General features: G+C 38.7%; 1 protein-coding gene across 1 annotated transcript in view; it reads left to right on the plus strand.

Annotated features, from left to right (window-relative positions):
• LOC131258083 (golgin candidate 1-like) overlaps positions 1-21,191 on the plus strand; it is a 52,227-nt gene that overhangs the window by 26,326 nt on the left and 4,710 nt on the right. The window contains exons 11-20 of the mRNA XM_058259142.1: positions 351-413; positions 1,058-1,156; positions 1,554-1,631; positions 1,919-1,987; positions 10,874-10,921; positions 11,020-11,109; positions 11,246-11,322; positions 13,782-13,827; positions 13,908-14,006; positions 14,115-14,159. Coding sequence (XP_058115125.1) covers positions 351-413; positions 1,058-1,156; positions 1,554-1,631; positions 1,919-1,987; positions 10,874-10,921; positions 11,020-11,109; positions 11,246-11,322; positions 13,782-13,827; positions 13,908-14,006; positions 14,115-14,159 — 714 coding nt within the window. The remainder of the gene's footprint in view (positions 1-350; positions 414-1,057; positions 1,157-1,553; positions 1,632-1,918; positions 1,988-10,873; positions 10,922-11,019; positions 11,110-11,245; positions 11,323-13,781; positions 13,828-13,907; positions 14,007-14,114; positions 14,160-21,191) is intronic.

The raw sequence follows: 21,191 nt of genomic DNA on the forward strand, positions 1-21,191 counted from the left end.
TTTAAACTTTCAAATGGACATCCACTATACCATACGCTACATATGGCCCTACACCATATGCTGCATGCCCAAAATAGCATACACTACAATGGATTTACATTGTTTTGGTGTGCTACGCAGCACTATAGCTATGCCACTTTGCTGTGGCTATTTAAAAACTTTTTTTTTTTTCTTTCTTTCTTTCTTTCTTGAAAGATCACTTTCCTTGTTTGTTAACCAAACTCAATTCTAGATTGTTGTGATAATAGAGCATATCACTGTAGTGGTAGTTATGCAATTTTCTTCACTCCAATTTTCATGCATAATTTTCTACCCATTGGTTGATTTTTGACAAAGAAATGCATTTTCAGAGAACAATGGATGAAAGGACATTAAAGGTGACAGAACTAGAGCAAAAGTTGGCATTGCTTGAGGTAAGGATGGCCCCTGTCTGTGTGGGTGGGTGGGTGGGTGGGTATGGGAAAATTCTCCTGTGAGTAGTCCTGCAGGGGACCTTATGTGCGAGCAAAGTGGGGATGGGTTCGGGTGGGCCCTACTGTGACGTGTATGTGATATCCACTCCGATCATCAGATGTGTCCGCCCATTTTAGGCGCAAGGCCCAAAAATCAGCCACATCCATGATTCAGGTGGGCACATGATCGGGAATAGTGTACGAGGGGCTGCCCATCCTCCAAACTGTTTCCCTTGGTGTGGCTCACCTTAATATCTGACCAGCCTGATTTTTGAGCACTGGGGCTAACATGTTTTGAATCATATGATGGTTGAAGTGGAGTGCACATATACATAATGGTGGATCCTATTAAAATCAATGGTGGGCATCCCTCTCCCAACCCGTACACATCATGGTGGGCACTGTAAAAATGGAGGGTGGGCATTCCTTTCCCAACTGTTTCCCTTGGTGTGGCCCAACACCATGGTGGGTCCCACATGCCAAATAATTGGACGTACACTCAGTTGTGTGTTAGCATTTCTCTGACACACACAAATATATTTTATATATAGCGCAAGAGGTAATATTTCAAGCTGTTGAGCATAATCATCCTTACATCTTATCAGGTGGAATGCGCATCTTTAAATCAAGAGCTACATGACATGGAAGCACGTGCTCGTCGTGGACAGAAGAGATCTCCTGAAGAAGCGAATCAATCCCTTCAGGTGAAACAATAAAATATTCTAGATGGTTGGGACTGGTTAAATATTGTTACCAAAATTTTAAGTGTGAAACCCAAATATCCATTCATTTATATGTGCTAGAACTGAGGAATCCTCTGCATTATTCAAACAATTGAAACTATGTCTGTCAAACGCAACATCATTGTGTTATTTCTTTAGAAAGTACTGAAAGACATTTCGATGTTCATAAATATTGAGGTTTACTATTGTTTTCATGTTGTTGTTGTCATGTTTAAAAGTTGCTCTGGGCACTGTATTTTATGAAAATCAGCCTCTTAGTTCTTTTCACCTGTTGCCTCTGTTTTCCTTGAGGAATTTATTAACTCGTAGAAGCCCACTTTGTTGTTCTCTCATTTACCTTTAAGTATCAAATATCCAGATGCAGGCATGGCAGGAAGAAGTAGAGCGGGCACGCCTAGGTCAAAGAGATGCAGAGAGCAAGCTTTCTTCGTTGGAGGCAAGTTTCTTAGTTCTTAGGCAAACATTTCAAGATTATATATTTCTTGAAACTGAAAGATTGTGGAAGCAAGATCATCAAGTCTTTCATTCTGCAAGCACCAACGGTATATAACTTGGAGAGTTGCTGTTATCGGTATAGTTTGTTAATTTGCAATTTAAACAATTCATGTTGTGGGTCTCATTCTAATGTTTTTATCCATGTTCATATAAATCAGACTTATGCCATAATTTACAGAAGCAGGACAATTTTGTATTGCTTAGAATCTCCATTGTTATACTTGGCAGGCTGAGGTACAGAAAATAAGGGTTGAGATGGCTGGCATGAAAAGGGATGCTGAGCATTATTCACGGCAGGTCAATTTCTTGTGGTTTTATTCAGGCATTTCTTTCATTCATGTGTGCTTCTATTCAGCATGTGGAGAAACAGCCTTGTCTTGATACGCTGATAAAAAAGAGCCTTCTCTTGATACATGGCTATTCAAGGGAAACATGGCTTGCTTGAAGAAATGGCACCATTTTACATTTGTATAGAGGATATGTGTGCATGGTCTTGTCTGCCCGAATCCAACTAACTTGAAAGCAGACATATGCCAGTGTTGGAAATAATGTCATACAAACTTGAAACCTTTAAAACATAATATATCAAATTGTGGAAGAAAGTTCTCAAAATGTGATCAAATAGCAACTTGCATGGAAGCTGAACCATGGAGGATTTCTTTGTTCCAGGACTTAGATCTAGGGGAAGCATCTTGTTAGTTTCATACTTTTAGAGAAGGTGATGAGAATTCTGATATTCTAGTAAAGAGGGTGTCAAAATTGGCTACTTGTATTGGGGATTCTTCCCTCTTTCTCAATCAATGTCCTGCCCTTTTTATTTAATGTAGTTTTTGTTGAATTTAAACGAATTTTATGTTTATTTTTATTAATAAATAGATATAAAATCCTTCATACTGATCAGAGTATTCGGGGGGGAAAAAAAAAGGATCCTTTGGTTCTCCTATAGATACCAGGGTTACTTTGTTAAAAAAAGAAAGTGTAGAATTACAAGAGGGGAAGAAGCTCCACAATACAAAGATTTAAGCGATATACTCCTTTATTTGCAAGATTACTTTTTCTTTTTTTGAAGATAGAGAACTAATATTGTTTTGCTAATCACATGATTAAACATGATGTTCAAAGAAGAAGGTAAAGACCTTAGAGATAAACGTGAAATGCCAAGGTTTCCATTTTCCTTAGACATAAACCTTCTCGATTTTGGTGAATGTTTCCCTGGCTGGTTTCTTCGCGTGTACAAACAAGCGACAGGGAGGTCCGCTATCCCTTCTTCTCTTCTCGATAGTGGATGAAGGTTTAAGTCTGCTTATATCGAGGGCATGAGATAGTGGTTGATTATTATTATTATTATTTTTTGCGGAAATGGAAATTTCGTGTCTTCAATTTGTGGATGACACTCTTTTGTTATGTGAGGCATCGATGAAATGGGTCAATAATATGAGAAGTATCCTTGGATGTTTTGAAGCAGTATCAATGGGTCTTCAGGTAAACATTAGAAAAAGTTTTATGGTGGGGGTGGCCATAGAGGAGGAAGCAAGCAAGCATTTGGCAAGCAGGGATGGGATGCAATCACATGATTCTTTTGTGCACATATTTAGGGCTATCACTGGGATGAAAGCTGAATTTTGCTTCTTTCTTGAATCTAATTACTGAATTAGAAAGAAAGTTATCTAGATGGTGTTAGATATGTGTGCCCTAGGAAGCCAATTGGTTTCATGTTGATGGATCTTGTTTATATATACAAGTGTTTCAAATAGCATCCATAGCGTAGCTATGATGCAACATAGCATTAACAAATAGCGTAAATCCCCTATAGTGTACACTATAGGGGTTGTAGCGTACACTATGTTTTTATATATTTATAAATGATGATTGTATTTTGTATTTTGTACTAAATACTATTAACCCACGGGATTTTAATTTCTTTTCATACTTGTGAGTTGTGGTTTCAATTAGACATTATTAATTAAAGTGGTTTGCTTAGACAGTTGTTGATGTGATGATGATTTGATTTGCTTTATATATGTGGATTGGCTTTTGTATAATTAATAACTTGTTTGAACATGCTTATACTTGAAAAATGAATCATCTTTTAGGCACACACACACACACACACACACACTTAGTTGAATGGAATATTATTTTGCTTTGTCATCATCAATTATGTGTAGAACTCTTGTATTGAATATGTTTTGCAGGTTATAGGGTTCCTTATAGAATCTCTCTTGTGGATCCATGGGGAAATAATGAAGTGGACACATTGGCCACCATGACTAAGGGATAGTTGTCTCCATGGTTCTCAAGTACCCTAAATACCATAACCACTTCATTGTGTTTGTGCAACTCAGGATTAGTTTTGCGGTTATCATGTGTGTGGAACCAATGATGACTTGGGATGGATTAATCTCCACCATTAGGCATCTTGTTGCCATCGTGCTTCCCCACATGAGAGTGTGATTGTTCACTTGGTTTACGAGTACCTATCTTGGGGTTGATTGGACATTCGCTTGGTGGATTGCAGCGTCTCCTAACCGAGAGATAGATCATGCTTTGGATTGGATTGGCTTGATCTTGTGTTACTTTTGACCAATCCTTAGACAGGAGGTCATGGAAGGACTTTATGGTCCTAGTGTTATGGGCCTTGACACACTTTTTGAGGTTACATTGGTGGCCAACATACGCGTGTTTCTAGGTGCACACATTAGGATGTAGCAGAAGCCTTACATGCATAGACATGGGATCCACCACTCTTTCTAGGACTTGGTTGTGGATAGATCTTGTTGAACGGATCATCCATCAAGTGTTTTAGAGCTAACCAGTGCTCTTAAATGTTTTCAAAAGGTTTTTCTAATGTTTTCAACCCTTAGATATTTTGATTTCATTGTTAAAATGTTTTTATCATACTTGATAGATATCAATGGTAAAATCTTTTAGTGATCCACCACTTCTGCTTGTATGGGATTTTGGCCAAGGATGGACACCACAGATAGTGGAAGGATTTTGGTCAATTTGGGTACATTGATAAACAAGATTATAGACTTTTGATGAATTATAGACTTTTGATGATGTAGGGTATATACCGGAGTCTGCACCATATTGGTGTTTCAAATGAAACCCTAAACTCCTTTTTATAAATAGATCTTATCTCCACAACGGAGGGCCTAGGACATTCTCCCTCTTGAATGTCACCTAGAGAGAGAGAGAGAGAGAGAGAGAGAGAGAGAGAGGAGGAGGAGGAGGAGGAGCTCCTCTCCTCTCCTTTCATCTCATCACACGTGGTCCACCCTAGTGGACACAACTCTCACTTTCTCCCTTATACTAGGTCATATAAGGGAGAAAGTGAGAGTTGTGTCCACCAGGGTGGACCACGTGGGATGAGATGGTAGGAGAAGAGATGAGACCCTCTTCTTATTCTTCTCCTCTTCTCTCTCTCTCTCTCTCTCTCTCTCTCTAGGTGACATTCAAGAGGGAGAATGTCCAAGGCCCTCCGTTGTGGAGATATGATGTATTTATGAAAAGGTGTTTAGGGTTTCATGTGAAACACCAATTTGATGCTCCACACCCTTACAGACTCCGGTATATATACCCTACATCGTCAAAAGTCTACAATCTTGTTTATCAATGTACCCAAATCGACTAAAATCCTTCCACTATCTGTGGTGTCCATCCTTGATCAAAATCCAATACAAGCACAAGTGGTGGATTGCTAAAAGATTTTACCATTGATATCCATCAAGAATGATCAAAACATTTCAACAATGAAATCAAAACACACCTTTCTGCTTATCCCCACATGAAGTGAATGACTACAAGAAACAGTGGTGAATGACCATTACAAACTTTTTGTGGGCCACAAAAGATTTGGATCAAACAAATATTTGTGTTTTCCCTTCATCCATGTCGCAGACCTTATCAACATGTCGAATGACAAATAAACATTATGGTGGACCCTAGGAAGTTTTTAATGGTAGGTGTTCAACCTTTGGTCTGGTCCACCTGAGATTTTGTATCTGCTTCGTTTTTGGGCTCATGCCCTAAAATGAGTTGGCAAAAAGGATGGACAACATAGATATACAACGCATACATCGAGGTGGGCCCCACGGTTAGGGTCCCACCCACATCTTTGGATCCACTTCCGGTGGTAAAGTGTGAGTGTGTGACACGGATGATACACATGCACTTAGAAATTGCACGTGTGACACACAAGTAGTATGGTACTCAATGTAATTATTTGAGTGGACCCAAAGTTTATCTTATCTTATTGTCGGAGTATGAGATTGGTGGACATTTATGGGACGGTTAAAATGAAAAAATAAAATAAAATCCAATTGTCCTATTTTCATAAACAAGCATCCATGAAATGGGATTGTTTAATAAATCTGTCATTGGGATAATGATATGGCTAGTGAGGGCTGCTCATTCCAGTCAACTACTTTTTAATAAATATATGTCACATGTACAATTTTTTAGTACATGTGCATCAAGAGTCAATTGTAGTCAGAGTATAATAAAACTCCTCTTTTAAATTTTCTAGTTTCTCTGAATAAGGGTAAATAGGCCTTTTTACCATTAGAAGCTAGGCGGGGCCTAGAGTTGTACACGAGCAGAGTTAGCTCGGTAGCTCACTCGACTCGACTCGAAAAAGCTTGACTCGACTCGGATCGAGGCTGAGTTCGAACCAAGTCGAGCTAATTTTTGGAGCTCAAAACAAGTTCGAGCCAAGTTCTATCTTGCCCTAGCTCGACTCGACTCGACTTGAATACTGCTCGAACTCAGCTCAACTCAGTTCGACTCGGCTCAACTCGGTACAGGGTATATATACCCTCTCAAAAAAAAAAAAAAACCCTACCCTACCCGTTTTCAAGAAACATCTCGCTCGCACGAACCCTAGGCCCTAACCCTCTCTTCCTCCCTCTCTCTCAATTCGGCGAAGCTGACCTTCCTTCCTCTCTCTCTCTCTCTGTCATCCTCTCTTACCCACACGGCCGCATCGACGCACGGCTGTCCGATCTCCCTGCTCTATAGGAAAGAAAAATACCTCTATGGGAAAGAATCAGGATTTTATCTTTGCATGGTCAGTGCAGGGTGTCCTGAAGTATCACGAAGAAATAGTTGAGTATTTCAATAGCCACGGTGTTTCTGCAATTTTTCTACTCTGGAAAAATCTTCTGCGCAGGACTATTTCTATTCTTACAAATTCTTATGACCGAGATGTGAAGCTACTCAATGGCACTCATAAATCCAATGTCCATTCACAAACTGAGGTCTCTCTCTCTATCCAATACTCTTTCATCTTCCTTTCATTTAGATTCCTCAAAGTGATTATAAAATGTTTTGGGGACGAATTACCTAATTTGCAACCCCAATATATGTTTAGGGCAATGTTGTCAAAATCTTGTGATTTGGGACCCCAAAATACGCTCGACCTGCACGACCTTGCATGGCCGCACCAACTCGAAAACTCGGCTCGAACTCGGCTGAGCCGAGCACGAGCTACTGTTCCAAGCTCGAAGGCCGAGCTGAGCTGAGCACGAGCACGAGCTGAGACTCGAGCAGTCCAAGTCGGGCACGAGCTGGTCAAAGCTCGACTCGACTCGTGTACACCTCTAGTGGGGCCCACTATGATGTTTGTGAGAAATCCACTTCATCCATCTGTTTATCTAGATCATGTGAGGGCGTGAGCCTAAAAATCAATCATATCCAAAATTCAAGTGGACCACATGACAGGAAAAAGTGGGTAGGAAAATGCCTACTATTGAAACCAACCTAGGGTCCACCATGATGTTTATATCCCATCCATACCATTTATAGGGTCATTCCTACTGGGATGAACTAAAAACACAAAATTATTAGCCCCATCCAAATGGGCCAAAACTTTTGTGGCCCCAAGAATGTTTCATTGGCGGATGTTTAATAGTCACCGTTTCATGTCGTGCAGCCCACATGTTGTGCAGTCCACTTGAGCTTTGGATCTACCTGATTTTTGGTTCATGCCCTAACATGGTTTGGAAAAATGGATGGACGGAGTGGATTTCTCACAAACATCACGGTGGGCCCCATCGACAGGATGTCCTAGGTCCTCGTAAAGTTGGTCCATAAGGAGTGCAACTTGGCTACAATCAGAACCAATTATGCAGGTGGGATCCTAATTGTAGGGCGCACCTCGATGTATGCATTATATCCACGTCGTCTATCTATTTTGCCAGCTTATTTTACGGGATGGTCCCAAAAATGAAGCAGATACCAATTTCAAGTGGACGTGGACCACTCCACACGAAAGAATGGTCATTGACCATTAAAAACCTTTTGTGGGCCACAAAAAAATTTGGATCAAGCTGAATATATATCCTTTCATCCAAGTATGTATGAACTTATCAATGGCTTGGATGGTCAATAAACATTATGGTGGACCCTAGGAAGTTTTTTGTTTTGAAACACCATAGGAAGCTTTTAATGGTGGGTGTTCAATGACCAGTGTTTCTTGTGGTGTGGTCCGCTTGAAATTTGTAACTGCTTCATTTTTGGGACCATGCCCAAAAAAGTTGTAAAAACAGATGGACGATGTGGATATGCAATGCATACATCGAAGTGGGCCGTACAGACTCCCACCCACATCACTGGTTAGGGGAGCGGATTAGGTATGGCCCTAGCCCAACCTAAGATAGCGCAACACTTACGGTGGGGCTTACCTTGATGTATTTATTGTATATCCAAGCCGTCCATCCATTTTTACAAATCATTTTAGGGCATGAGCCCAAAAATAAAGTAGATTCAAATCTCAGGTGGACCATACCATAGGAAATAGTGGTGATTGACCATTAAACCTTATCATGGGTCACAAAAGTTTTGGATCAATCTGATAATTGTTTTTTTTTTCCCCCCTTTATCTAGGTTAATGTGACCTTATCAACAGGTTGGACGACAAATAAACATTAAAGAAACATTACCGTGGGCTCTAGGAAGTTTTTAATGGTGGAGGAGGTTCAACCCACCACTGTTTCTTAGAGTATGGTCCACCTGAGTTTTCAATTAGCTTCATTTTTGGGCTCATGCCCTAGAATGATCTGGAAAAACGTATGGACGGCATGGATATACAATACATGCATCAATGTGGGCCCCACCGTCTTCGGTGAACCCGGGATCGCACCTAATCCATTCTGTTAACTTAACCTGACCGAGAAAACTTTTGTTTTTCTTCTCTCTCTCGTCTTCTTTAAAAAACCCGCAACGATGACGACTATTTTAGATCCCATACTCTTGTAAAAAAAATCCCGAAAACCTCTCCGAAATTTATTTTCCTTTTCAAATCCCAACCCAAATCCCCAAAACCTCGCTGAAATCCGGTTTCCTTTCAAATCTATTCTCTTTGAAGGAAAAAAGATTTTTTTTTTTAAAGGTTTTTCTTACCTCTGAAAAGATTGCATTCTTGACCGCGATTGACCCACTAAATCCAACCAAAAGCCACTCTCTCAGGTAGATCTTGTGAAAAAAGGTAAAAGAGTTTTTTTCTATATTTATTTGGAATTTTTTGGAGAAATGTTACCAAAACCAACGATTTTTTTTTTTTTTTTTGCCTATTTTATCGAAATTTTCATGGTAGTTGGCTACAGTCTGTTGATGTGGCCCATGTTTAGTGTCTACAGTGCATTGGTGGTAGGTGGCTACATGAAAATTTCGATGGTAAATAGTTTTTCGATAACATCAACAATATCGCCAATATTTCGTTGACAATAGGAAGAGAAACAAATTTTTGGGGTTTGCAACACAGATATTATCGGCGATAATATCAATTTCTCGCCAACAACAAAAACATTGCATAGTAGCGAAGTATGGCTTATTGGAGAGAGAATGGTTTCCGAGCATGAGTGTTAGATCAAGAGTTTCCTTGGGTGCGGTGGAAAGATATATGCAAAATGGGAAAGAGCCGATGAGGGTATGATAGTGAGAATAAGGGATTAGTGAACATGGTGGGGAAATTTTTTTTGGGAAAGGCATCCGGCTTCTAGTTGGTAAAGGTTTAGAATTTGTTTATGGAGGGACACATGGTTAGATTATTAACGTTTGTGGTGTCTTTCAAGGAATTATTTTGAGCTAGCCATTAACAGAGACGCAAAGTTCCATGATTCCATGATTGCTTCGAGGTGGCGGCGGGAGTTGTGTGGAATATCAAGATGAGGAGGAATCTTCCCAGCGAGGAATTGAGGCTGTTTGCTTATCTGCATGGAAAGTTGCATGATGTTCAAATCGACCTATTATTGATAGATGGAAAAGTTTAGAGGTCGTCCTCTAACGGCAACTTCTTGGATAAGTCCTTTTATAAGGTGCTGACAACAAGGGACAGGATATGTCTGCCATGCGCAAGGGTCTGGAGAGCACTTGCCCCCCCACCCAAACCGTTTGCTTGGGTTGCCACTGTAAGTAAGATTCTTATGTGTTATAGCCTAAAGAAACGGAAGATGGCATTCCCCAGTACATGCATCATGTGCAAGAAAAATGAAATATCAATTAATCATCTTTTCTTTCATTGCCAGATGGCTATGAAAGTGTGGGATTTTTTTTTCCTCACTCCCTATTCAAGGTGGCATGGTCTTTCAACAATCCTATAGGAAAGTGTGGTGATTGAATGGCTCGATGGGCTGTTCAAGGGACGAAAAGAAGCCTTGTGGAGGATGTGCTGCTTGTTTGGGGTCTTATGGGGTTTATGGTAGGAGAGAAACTCAAGAATTTTCAACAATAGGTCATCTGTTGAAAGCATCAAAAGAAGGATTCACTATTTGATTATAAGTTGGATGCTACCAGAGCAGGAATTTCAAGGTTGATCTTTTGAGGAGTTGGACTTGGGAGAGCTTGTATCCGTATAATTGTTGTCTAGGGCTTAGTTTTTTTGTAGTTTTTCTTTCTTTCTTTTGTTTTCTTTGTGTATTGTATTGTAGTGAGTTGATATATGTCTGACAAGAGGGTCACATGTGTCAGGCTCAGCTTATCTGATATACTCATATCCTTGATTCAATAAATTTGTCAATTCAAAAAAGAAAAGAAAAAGAACACTAAGGATGAAGATAGAACATGGGCCCATGGTTATTTGATTGTTCTCTATTATAAAAATGCACACCCTTTAAGTTTATGAATAATATCATTAGTTGTTCTGATAATTAATTCTTTATAGTGTATGAAAAACATCTACAGGAACATATGGAACTAGAGAAGCGATACCGCGAACTGACTGATTTATTGGTATTACATTCTCAAAACTACCACTGCATCCATCCAGCCATCTTGTGATAGTTAACCGTTATGCTTAGGTGCAATCATATAATTGTTCCATGATTCAGTACCACAAGCAAACACAACTAGAAGCCATGGCTAGTGAAAAAGCTGCAGCAGAGTTCCAGTTGGAGAAAGAGACAAAGCGTCTTCAAGAGGCATGGATTTTTCTTTTAGTTATTGAAACTGTAGCACACATTTATCCTTGGTTTTTTAGTAGTTATCAAATTCCAACCCTTATTATGATGTAAGATTCATGATTGCTTATTGCACAAATGCATTTATTTCTGGCAGGTTGAAGCAGAAAGTAGTAGAGTTTCCCGTCGGTCATCATCATATTGGGAAGAAGACACTGATTTGAAGGCACTCGAGTATGATGACTCTACTTCAATTCAACATGTGTTTTCTATCTTCTCTCTGCACGTGGTGTTTTCTTCACCTTGCAAGCTCCCTTTATGCTTCATTTTCTTCATATAATTGTATTTTAGTTTGTGCGCAAGCTACTTAACTGTTTATATTCCTTAAGAGGTGAAATTCATGCTCTTCTAATGCTTATGAACTAAGTTATTACAGTCATATAATTGTTTATAACTTCCAAAATTTTATGAGGTAATGCATAATTTATAGTACTTAGTTGTAAACAGTTGTATGTCATGACAAAATATACTTCCAATACAGGAACAAGTAACACTTAAAACTAAAATATACGTATCTGTTGTAGCTTATCAAGGGATTAGATGCTCCTGATCACCCATTACATTAGAAGATAGTGTCGCTTATTTGGTAAAAGCTTCAAATGTTAATTTTCTTTCCAATTATAAAAGAAAAAGACTGTTCAAATGTCTAATAGGTCTGTACAATGTGAAGGGAATGTTACAATGTTAAGAATAATTCTGTTGTACATAAATTAGTAATGATGATAGAGCTATACTGCAAAAGAAATAAATGGTTGTATTGTATAGTAATATTCCCTGTTTACAGTGTGGTCTCACTGGTGGTGGTAGGCGAAATCTTATTTCTTGCCTCCATTCACTGCCCTACTTAGGGTCTAATTTCTGAAGAGTTTCTTCTAATACATGAGGAAAGGTAGATGAACGTACAAATATTCTGGAAAGCATTAGTTTAAAAAGTTTCAAACCAACATATTTTCTAGCTAAAAAATCATGGAATATCTAACACTTTTTTTCTGGGGAAAAAATTGTTTACATGCCTTCAATTTTACCATCTCAACATCATATTTAGCATACAAGAACATCAAGAGTAAAATGGAATTTACAGTTTTACACCCTATCTATCTTATGCATACACTGGTGCACCCATTTTTGGCTTTAGTGTTAGAATAGTACACGTCTATTCCTATTCTAACTCTAAAAATAGAAAAAAGGGTGTATGCATCAAATAAAAAGGTGTGAGTATCAGCTCCCTATCCACACATGCAAAGAGGGAGGGATGGTGATGCAGGACATGAAATTAAATATGAGGTGCAATATTTCAAGCTTTAGATCATACCAATTTCTAAACAATCACAAAAAAAAATAAAAAAAAATCACTTCTCACATACGTTCAAACATTCAACAAGGGGAATTTACGGGGTTCCAAGCCTACCCACATTTAGGGCTGGATCAAGTAGAATTATAAACCAAACAATACCCAATGGAGTGTAGATTCATCCAATCCTGCAAAGGACTGTTCCCCAATCCAAGAGATTCACCATGTTTCAAATAGGAGAAAACCTAGGGTTTGCAAAAGTTGGAAATACTTAGAATCTGGGATTTTCTAAGGTTAGGATTTAGGATTTAAGGCAAGAGAGGAGAGAAATAGAGGAGAGAGAAGAACCTGAGAAGGATTCTGCGTGTGGGCAGCAGGCCCACCTGAACGCACATACGTGGCTGTCTGACCGCACGTGTGTGGGGCCCACGAAACTAGAAATGGACTCCTTGGGTGTGGTCGGCCAGGGTAGGCCCACTCTCACACCAAGTTTCGCGACGATCCGCCTTTTGATTTGTGTGTGGTGCTTCGCCAAAGTTTCAACCTCTCTGGTGGGCCAGAATTTGGATATCTACTGTAGTGGAAAAATTGGGTACAAAAAATGATAAATCTGAAGAATGGAGTGTTGTGGAAAATGGTGGATATGGGGTGGAAGAGATGGGGATGATTTGGGATAGTTGTGGCTTCGCACCATGGTAGTTAGCCCTTCGAGGAAGGGAGGGTTTTACACCCAATTAGCTTCTTCAATTCAGAGGGATAGAGAAGAAAAAAACACAGAATTTTATTCACAAGCTTCAATGACCAAAAACTTACATGGGGTTGCCTATTTATAAGAAAACCCTAAACCCCAAAAGCCGCACCATGTGCGCACACTAAAACTTAGAGACGAAGTAACAAAAATAACAACTAATCAACGCAATCAAAACCGTTCATGATATTTCTAATAGCAATAATAACCAAAACTCAAAATCCTAGATCATCTAGGGTAGTGGGCCCCGATCATGAGATCCAATGGTGGGATCCACATGATGATTGGGTCCACTCCAATGATCCATAGCAAAACCTCCTAGCTAAGAGGTCCTCCATAGATCTCGTCGTCGATCCAGATCGATAGTGGGGCCTTTCTCCTCCTTGAGTACATGCATAGGGTGGGGGGCGTGCATGTGCACATGATGTCCCCATCAGATAGAGGGTAACTTTGCTTTTAATTGATATGCAATAGAATTCTGAGAACATCTGTGAAATCTATCATTCATTTCACTTTGCAACTCTATTTCTCATTTCTTTTTCTATGCAGTCAACAAAAGCACTAGTGTTTTCTAATAAAAAGTATAAATTGCAGGCCTCTTCCCTTGCACCACCGCCATATTGCTGGAGCAAGAATGCAGGTATCTTTCCCTCTTCCTATTAATCCTCTCCCTCCCCATCCCAATGCCTATTGTGCTGTGCTGACAATTATTTCTTGCAGTTGCAAAGAGCAGCAAAGCTTTTAGATTCAGGGGCTGTTCGTGCCACTAGATTTCTCTGGCAATATCCGATTGCTCGAATGATCTTACTCTTCTACCTGGTCAGTATCTCCTCTTGGTTGTATGTTTTCCTGACCAATATAATTTCAAGAATGGCATATTTTTGAAATGCTCTGAAGTACATGGTACCTTTGTGCACTCATCTGCAGGTATTTGTACACCTCTTCTTGATGTATTTGCTACATCGTCTACAGGTATGCATCTTGCAAAGGATTATCTATTGTAGCATAAATTGTTGGTTTTCATGAAAACAACTCGTTACCAAAAAGAAAGAAAGAAAGCAACTCTCTCTCTCTCTCTCTCTCTCTCTCTCTCTCTAAACAAAAACAAAACAAAAAAGGAAGAAGAAAGAAAGAAAGCAGTTTAGTTTTTTTTTTTTTTTTATTTATTATTGTTTTCTTTTTAATAAACTATAATTTGTTCTTGCACCCCTCAATGTTATTCTGATGCTTGTGGATGGATGCCATTTTCTTCCTTTTCTTTTCATCGGCACTAGAAACAATGCATCAAAATAAGGAATCAAATGGACACAATGTTAAATTGGTCCAAGTGCAGGTAAAAAGGGTGTAACTATGAAACTGTAGTTAATTGAGACATGTTTATCCTGCAAAAGCCATAATTTGCAATTGATCTGCTCTGGAATTTGCTTCTCTATGAATAATGTTGGGCACATTGAAACTAGTTAGGAAATCAAAATTTCATAAAAGAAAGTGGCTTAAATTTCAAGGGGATAAGGCGATTTAGCCTGGAGAGTGAAATTGTGGGTCCTTTCGGTCCAAATATGTAGACAGGCACTAGAAGTCTAGAAGACTAGAACAGATCTTTAGGCCAGTCTGGATCAAGGTATCCCAAATCGGTTACGTATCGGCCGTAACGGTAACGGTGGGACTCGTTACGCGATACGGGGTTGAAACGGCCGTTACGGAATTCTGTGACTGTAACGGCCGTTACGGGCCATAAAAAACGTTACGGACCCGTAACGTTTGTTACGGGCCCTGAAAAAAAAAAAAAACAAAAAAAAACAAAAAACAAAAAAAAAACTTACCTTTTTTCCTTTCTTTTCTTCTTCTTCTTCTTATTCTTCTTGGGCAGCTGCGGCTACGGCTTCTTCCTCTTCTTCTTCTTCTTCCTCTCTCTCTCTCTCTCAATCTCTTCTTTCCCCCTTTCCCTCTTTTTTCTTTTCTCTCTTCTTTCCCTCTTTTTTTCTTTTCGGTTTCCCTCTCCCCATTTTTTTTTTATTTGCAGCAGCTAGCTGCTGTAGGTACGTGTCACGCAAAGACGAGCGCTGACACTCCTTGAGCTCCGAGTTGTATGAACGGTTCAAAGGAGATCAAAGTTATATGGGCTCCACAGTGATGTATTTATTACATCTACACCGTTCATCTATTTTCAGAGATCATTTTAGAGCACCACCCAAAAAATGAATTATATCCAGAGATCATCTGGACCACACCGAAAATAGCATCGAAGATAATGATTTTCACGGTTAAACAATTCGTAGGGCGCACGGTAACGTTTATTTTCCATCCAATCTGATCAAACCCGAGGGGGCCCCACCATGATGTATATATTTTATCCATATCGTCCATCCATTTTGCCACGTCATTTTAGGTTAGGATCCAAAAAATTAGTAATATCCAAATCTCAGGTGGACCACACCATAGGAAATAGTGGTTATAGAATGCTCACCATTAAAAATTTCTTAAGGTCCACTGTAATGTTTATTTTCAATCTAACCTATTAATTGGGTCACACTGACGTGGATGAAGGGAAAACACACATGTCAGCTTGATCTAAAACTTTTCTAGCCCCCAATAAATTTTTAATGGTGAACGTTTAATAATTGTTGTTTCTTATGGTGCAGTCCACCTGAGCTTTGGATGTGCCTCATTTTTGGGCTCATGCCCTAAAATTATTTGGCAAAATGGATGGACGGTGTGGATATAATACATTCATCACGGGTGGGGCCCAAAAAACTTTGACACGTGTGCTGCACTTTACAATCCAAGTCCCTCCTAATTCAAGCCTTAAAAAATTGTACACGAGACATATATTAACTTAAAATTTGGCAATTAAATTATGGACTGCAATTGCTAACTCACAATGCCAAAATCAAATTGTTTGAATAGTTTTAATTGTTAATTTGTAGACTTTTATTTTTTAAAATAGGGCCTTTTGATTTTTTATTTTTATTTTTATGATTCACTATCCAATAAATGTCCACCAATTTATAAGTGGGATAATGACAATAAATTGAATTTGATGCTGATTTGGAGAATAGATTGGTCCTCCAAGTCAGCCCTAAATTGGCAACGCCATCTACCTGAATTTAATTTCATTTTTTTAAAGAATTATTGGGAGAAATGATATTAAGTTGTTAAGTATATAAATTACATATTTAGAAAATTAAATATATGAATTTTGTAGTCAAATTCAAGTTACCTGGTTAAAAAATTAATCAAACAGTCCGATACAACTTCTCACCAAAGAGTGGACCGTTACACCACCATAAACATGTTCCAATTTATAAATGAATGCATATTTGGAATGCTTAGAATATTCCGGATTTAATCCATATTTTTTGATATCTTTTTGGCAAAAAAAAAAAGCGCCGTTACGGGCCATTACGCCCCCGTATCCGTACCGGTTTCGAAGGGCGCTGTTACGCCAACCGATACCGATACGGGACACCTTGGTCTGGATGGCATCTGCTGCCACCATCATCACATCCATTTCGCTAGCAACCAACTCAATCCAACTCTCCAATATAACACCACTCCCAAATTTCTGTTTTCATCATGTAAAGGCCCCAAAAAACCTGGCATGACATAGGTTACACCTACTGCTTCCATTATAGTATAGTTTGATATGACCAACCAGAGAGCTCTCACAAGTCACAACTGTTAATCTTTCTTGTAGTATTGAAAGCGAAAGCATATGATGTCACAGCCTGAATGCTGCCCCAAGCTTACACCGTATAACACCCGTACTCACAACCCCATTGTGAACAAGTCAGCCAATCACCCAAGTGTTGTCCATGCTACTTGGGAAAAAAGAAAGCAGAGAAGAGTGAGTGAAAGCAAAGACACTTCCGTATCTCAATAGCTCAAATGCTTACAATCTCCAAAGTGAGGGGTAACTTATTTATAGTCTTGGGAACATTCTAGAATTCTTCAAGACTATTCTACACTCATCTAGTTACAAAAACCCTATACAAAGCTCTATAAACTTCTAGAGATCTCTAACCAACTCTACATGCTTCTATTGTCAATTGATAGGATGAAGCAAGTGTTCATCCAATGGTCAAGAACACTCTAGAATTCTTCCAGACTATTCTACACTCATCTAGTTACAAGCAGTGTTTCCATTGTCGACGAAAAATCGATAATATCGCCGATATTATCGGTGTCGCTGGACCAGCGACACCGAAACACCAAAAATTCGTTTCTCTTCCTAATGTCGACGAAATATCGGCGATATTTTCGATTTTATCGGGAAAAAAATAATTATCAGCGACAACTCTCCCTATTATTTTTAAAAAAAAAAAAAACAGATATAGAAAAAAAAATCTCTTACCATTTTTTTCTCAAAATCTACTCGCCGGAGTGGCTTTCGGATGGATTTGGTGGGCCAATCACGGTTGATAGCGCCGGATTTTTAGAGATAAGAAATTTCTTCTTTTTTTTTTTTCTCTGAAAAGAATAGGTTTGGAAGAAACCCAATTTCGGCGAGGTTGGAGGGGATTTGGGTGGGGATTTGAAAAGGAGAGAAATTTGGGGAAAGATATTCGGAATTTTTTTTAGGCGGAAAAAACAATGGAAGGCTTTCGTGGAAGATGAGAAGAAAGGGGCGTGGATTAGCTACTGACAGGTTGAGTAGCGAGACTAGCTACTGAAGTGACGTCACCAAGTTCCGTGGGCCCCGTCATGATGTATGTTTTGTATCCACGCCTTCCCTCCATTTGGAGAGATCATTTTAGGGCAATATCCAAAGAATGAGTTAAATCCAAAGATCCATTGGGCCCCAGCACAGAAAACTGTGGGAACAGTGACGTCCACCATTAAAAACTTCTAAAGGCCAAAAAAGCTTTAGATCAAGCTGATATTTATGTTTTCCCTTATTTCAGGTATTTTTTAACTTTTGAACGGGTTGGATTTCAAATAAACATTATGGTGGGCCGTAGGATAGTTTCAACGGTGGGAATCACTCTCCCCACTACTTTCTGTGGTGGGGTCCGTTACAGATTTTTATCTCCCTCATTCCTTGGCTCATGCCCTAAAATGATATCTCAAAATGGATGGACGGTGTGGATACAACACATACATCATAGTGGGGCCCACATAACTTGCTGACGTCACTTCAGTAAAGGAAAGCAAGTGGACTGCCGCGTGGGTACGTGTCATGCGACGACCAGCGCTGGAGCTCCTCGAGCTCCGAGTTGTACGAACGGTTCAAAGGTTATCAAAGTTAATGGGCCCCAAAATGATGTATTTATTACATCCATACCGTTCATTCATTTTTCAAAATCATTTTAGACCATGAATCAAAAAATAAATCATAGCCAAATCTCAAATGAACCACACCAGATATAGCAGTGGGTAATGATTTTCACCGTTAAAACATTTGTAGGGCCACCATAAAGTTTATTTTCAATTCAATCTTTTCATAAGGTCAAAAGTACCTGGAATAAGAGGAAAAACACATAATATTGATCCAAAACTTATGTGACCCCAAAAAAGGTTTCAATGGTATACGTTCAATCCCCCACTGCTTTTTGCGGTGTGGTCCACTTGATCTTTATATCTATCTTATTTTTCAGCTCAAGCCTTAATACGAGCTCATAAAATGAATGGATGGTTTGGATATAACACATACCTCATGATGGGACCCATAAAACTTGCTAACGTCAATACACCCAGATGCTTGGTACACCAGCCAAGACAAAAGCTCCCTTCGGTGCAATTACGGGGCTTTACAAACAGTGGTGTGTCTCTCACGGCAGGGCCCACATTGATGTATTTGTTTTTTATATACGCCGTCCATAGGTTTTTTCAGATTATTATAAGACACTAGCCCAAAAAAAGAAGCAGATCGATATCTAAGCTGGGCCATATTTTAAGAAAGAGTGGTGGTTGAACCTCCACCATTAAAAACTTCTTTGAGCCTACATTAATGTTTTTATGTTTTTGTAATGTTTATTTGTCATCCAACCCTTTGGTAAGGTCTCGTAAACCTTTATATAAAAAAGAACAAATATTAGGTTGGTCCAAAACTTCTGTAATCCATGAGAAGATTTTAATGGTCTATCACCACTGTTTCTTATGTAAAAGTCGTCCACCAAAGATTTGAATATGCTCTGTGGGGCCATCATAATGATAAATATTTTATCAATGTCGTCCATTTATTTTGATAGATAATTTTAAGGCATGAGTCCAAAATGAGACAGATTTGCATCTCAGGTGGACCACACTAAGGGAAACAGTGGTGATTAAATGGCCACCATTAAAAACAATGGTATGGCCCACCACCAGATTTTTGGATCTGGCCAACTTTTAGAACATTATCTTATTGTGGCCTTTCAAAACAGATGGTAGGAGTGGATTTGTGACGTACATCTCTATCATGCAAAAAACCACACTGATTGGATAATCCAATCCATCCTTGATTTGGCATCTTTGAGTTCATTCACTTTTACATGTCTTAATTACTGTATGTCAACTTCATTGGTAATATATAAACTCATTTTAGTTGTTATTAAAGTGATTTTTTATGGCATTGCATGCTTTTTTTGTCCCATTAAATGAAAACTTATTATGTAATGTATTTTTTTTGCAATTTTTTTATTCCTGAATATGTAAATATGTGTATTCATTATGTCCTAAAGTTTCACTGAAAAATTCCATCATTTTCTCCATGTTTCCCCATTTTTTCTTGCATTTCCGGTTATCGGCGATATTATCGGCGATAACGATATTATATCTTTATCTCTGGCCAGAGAAACTTGTAGCGATACCGACAACTCGAACACTGGTTACAAGAACCCTTTATAAAGCACTATAAACTTCCAGAGATCTCTAACTAACTGTACATGCTTCTATTGTACTCTTTTAAGTCTTTACACATTATGTACAAGCCTCACATGTACAAAAGGAGCGAAAATGACTAAGTCCATGAACGAACTTTTTTTGAAAATTCGAAAAATCATTTTTTAATGATTCTTTTGCTGTTTTAATGATGTCATATGATGTGTTAATCATAGTAGAACATGTTAATGTGCAATTTACATATTTGGGGTGCCATTTTATATTTTTTTTATATTTTTTTCTATTTACGCATTTATTTCGGCCCTTTTTTTGAAAATTCGAAAAATCATTTTTTAATGATTCTTTTGCTGTTTTAATGATGTCATATGATGTGTTAATCATAGTAGAACATGTTAATGTGCATTTTACATATTTGGGGTGCCATTTTATATTTTTTTTATATATTTTTTTCTATTTACGCATGAATTTTGGCCCTCAAAAATAATTGCAAACACCTAAATGTAAGATATTTTCATATTACATTCATTCTAATATATCTATCATTGATAGTAGATAGTTAGAAAATTAAATATATGAATTTTGTAGTCAAATTCAGGTTATCTGGTTCATAAATTTATCAGATAGTCCGATACAACTTCTCACCAAAGAGTGGACCGTTACACCACCATAAACATGTTCCAATTTATAAATGAATGCATATTTGGAATGCTTAGAATATTCCGGATTTAATCCATATTTTTTCATATTTTTTTGACAAAAAAAAAATTTTGCACCGTTACGGGCCGTTACGCCCCCGTATCACCGTTACGCCCCCGTATCCGTATCGGTTTTGGAGGTCACCGTTACGCCAACCGATACCGATACGGGACACCTTGAAGCTATACAAATATACAAAAATCCAACTACAACAATAAAAACGCCCCTCAAAGGGGACATGACGAGGAGACTGAAATCTACGCTTTTGCCCACTCCTTCACATTAAGAATAGCCCGTCTGAAAACTTGCACTACTCCACTCATTTTGTTTCTGAAGCATCACTCATTTCTTTCCCACCATAAAGCCCATAGACTCGCTAATAAGCTTAATCGCCACCTCCTTTTCCCTTATTTCCCTATTCCCTCGTCGTGCCAAGCAATGAGAAGTTCCTCCATTGTGTTTGGAAACATCCATAGAACCCTGAAG

This window comes from Magnolia sinica, chromosome 1 (assembly GCF_029962835.1).
Source record: "Magnolia sinica isolate HGM2019 chromosome 1, MsV1, whole genome shotgun sequence".
Classification (NCBI taxonomy): Eukaryota; Viridiplantae; Streptophyta; class Magnoliopsida; order Magnoliales; family Magnoliaceae; genus Magnolia; species Magnolia sinica.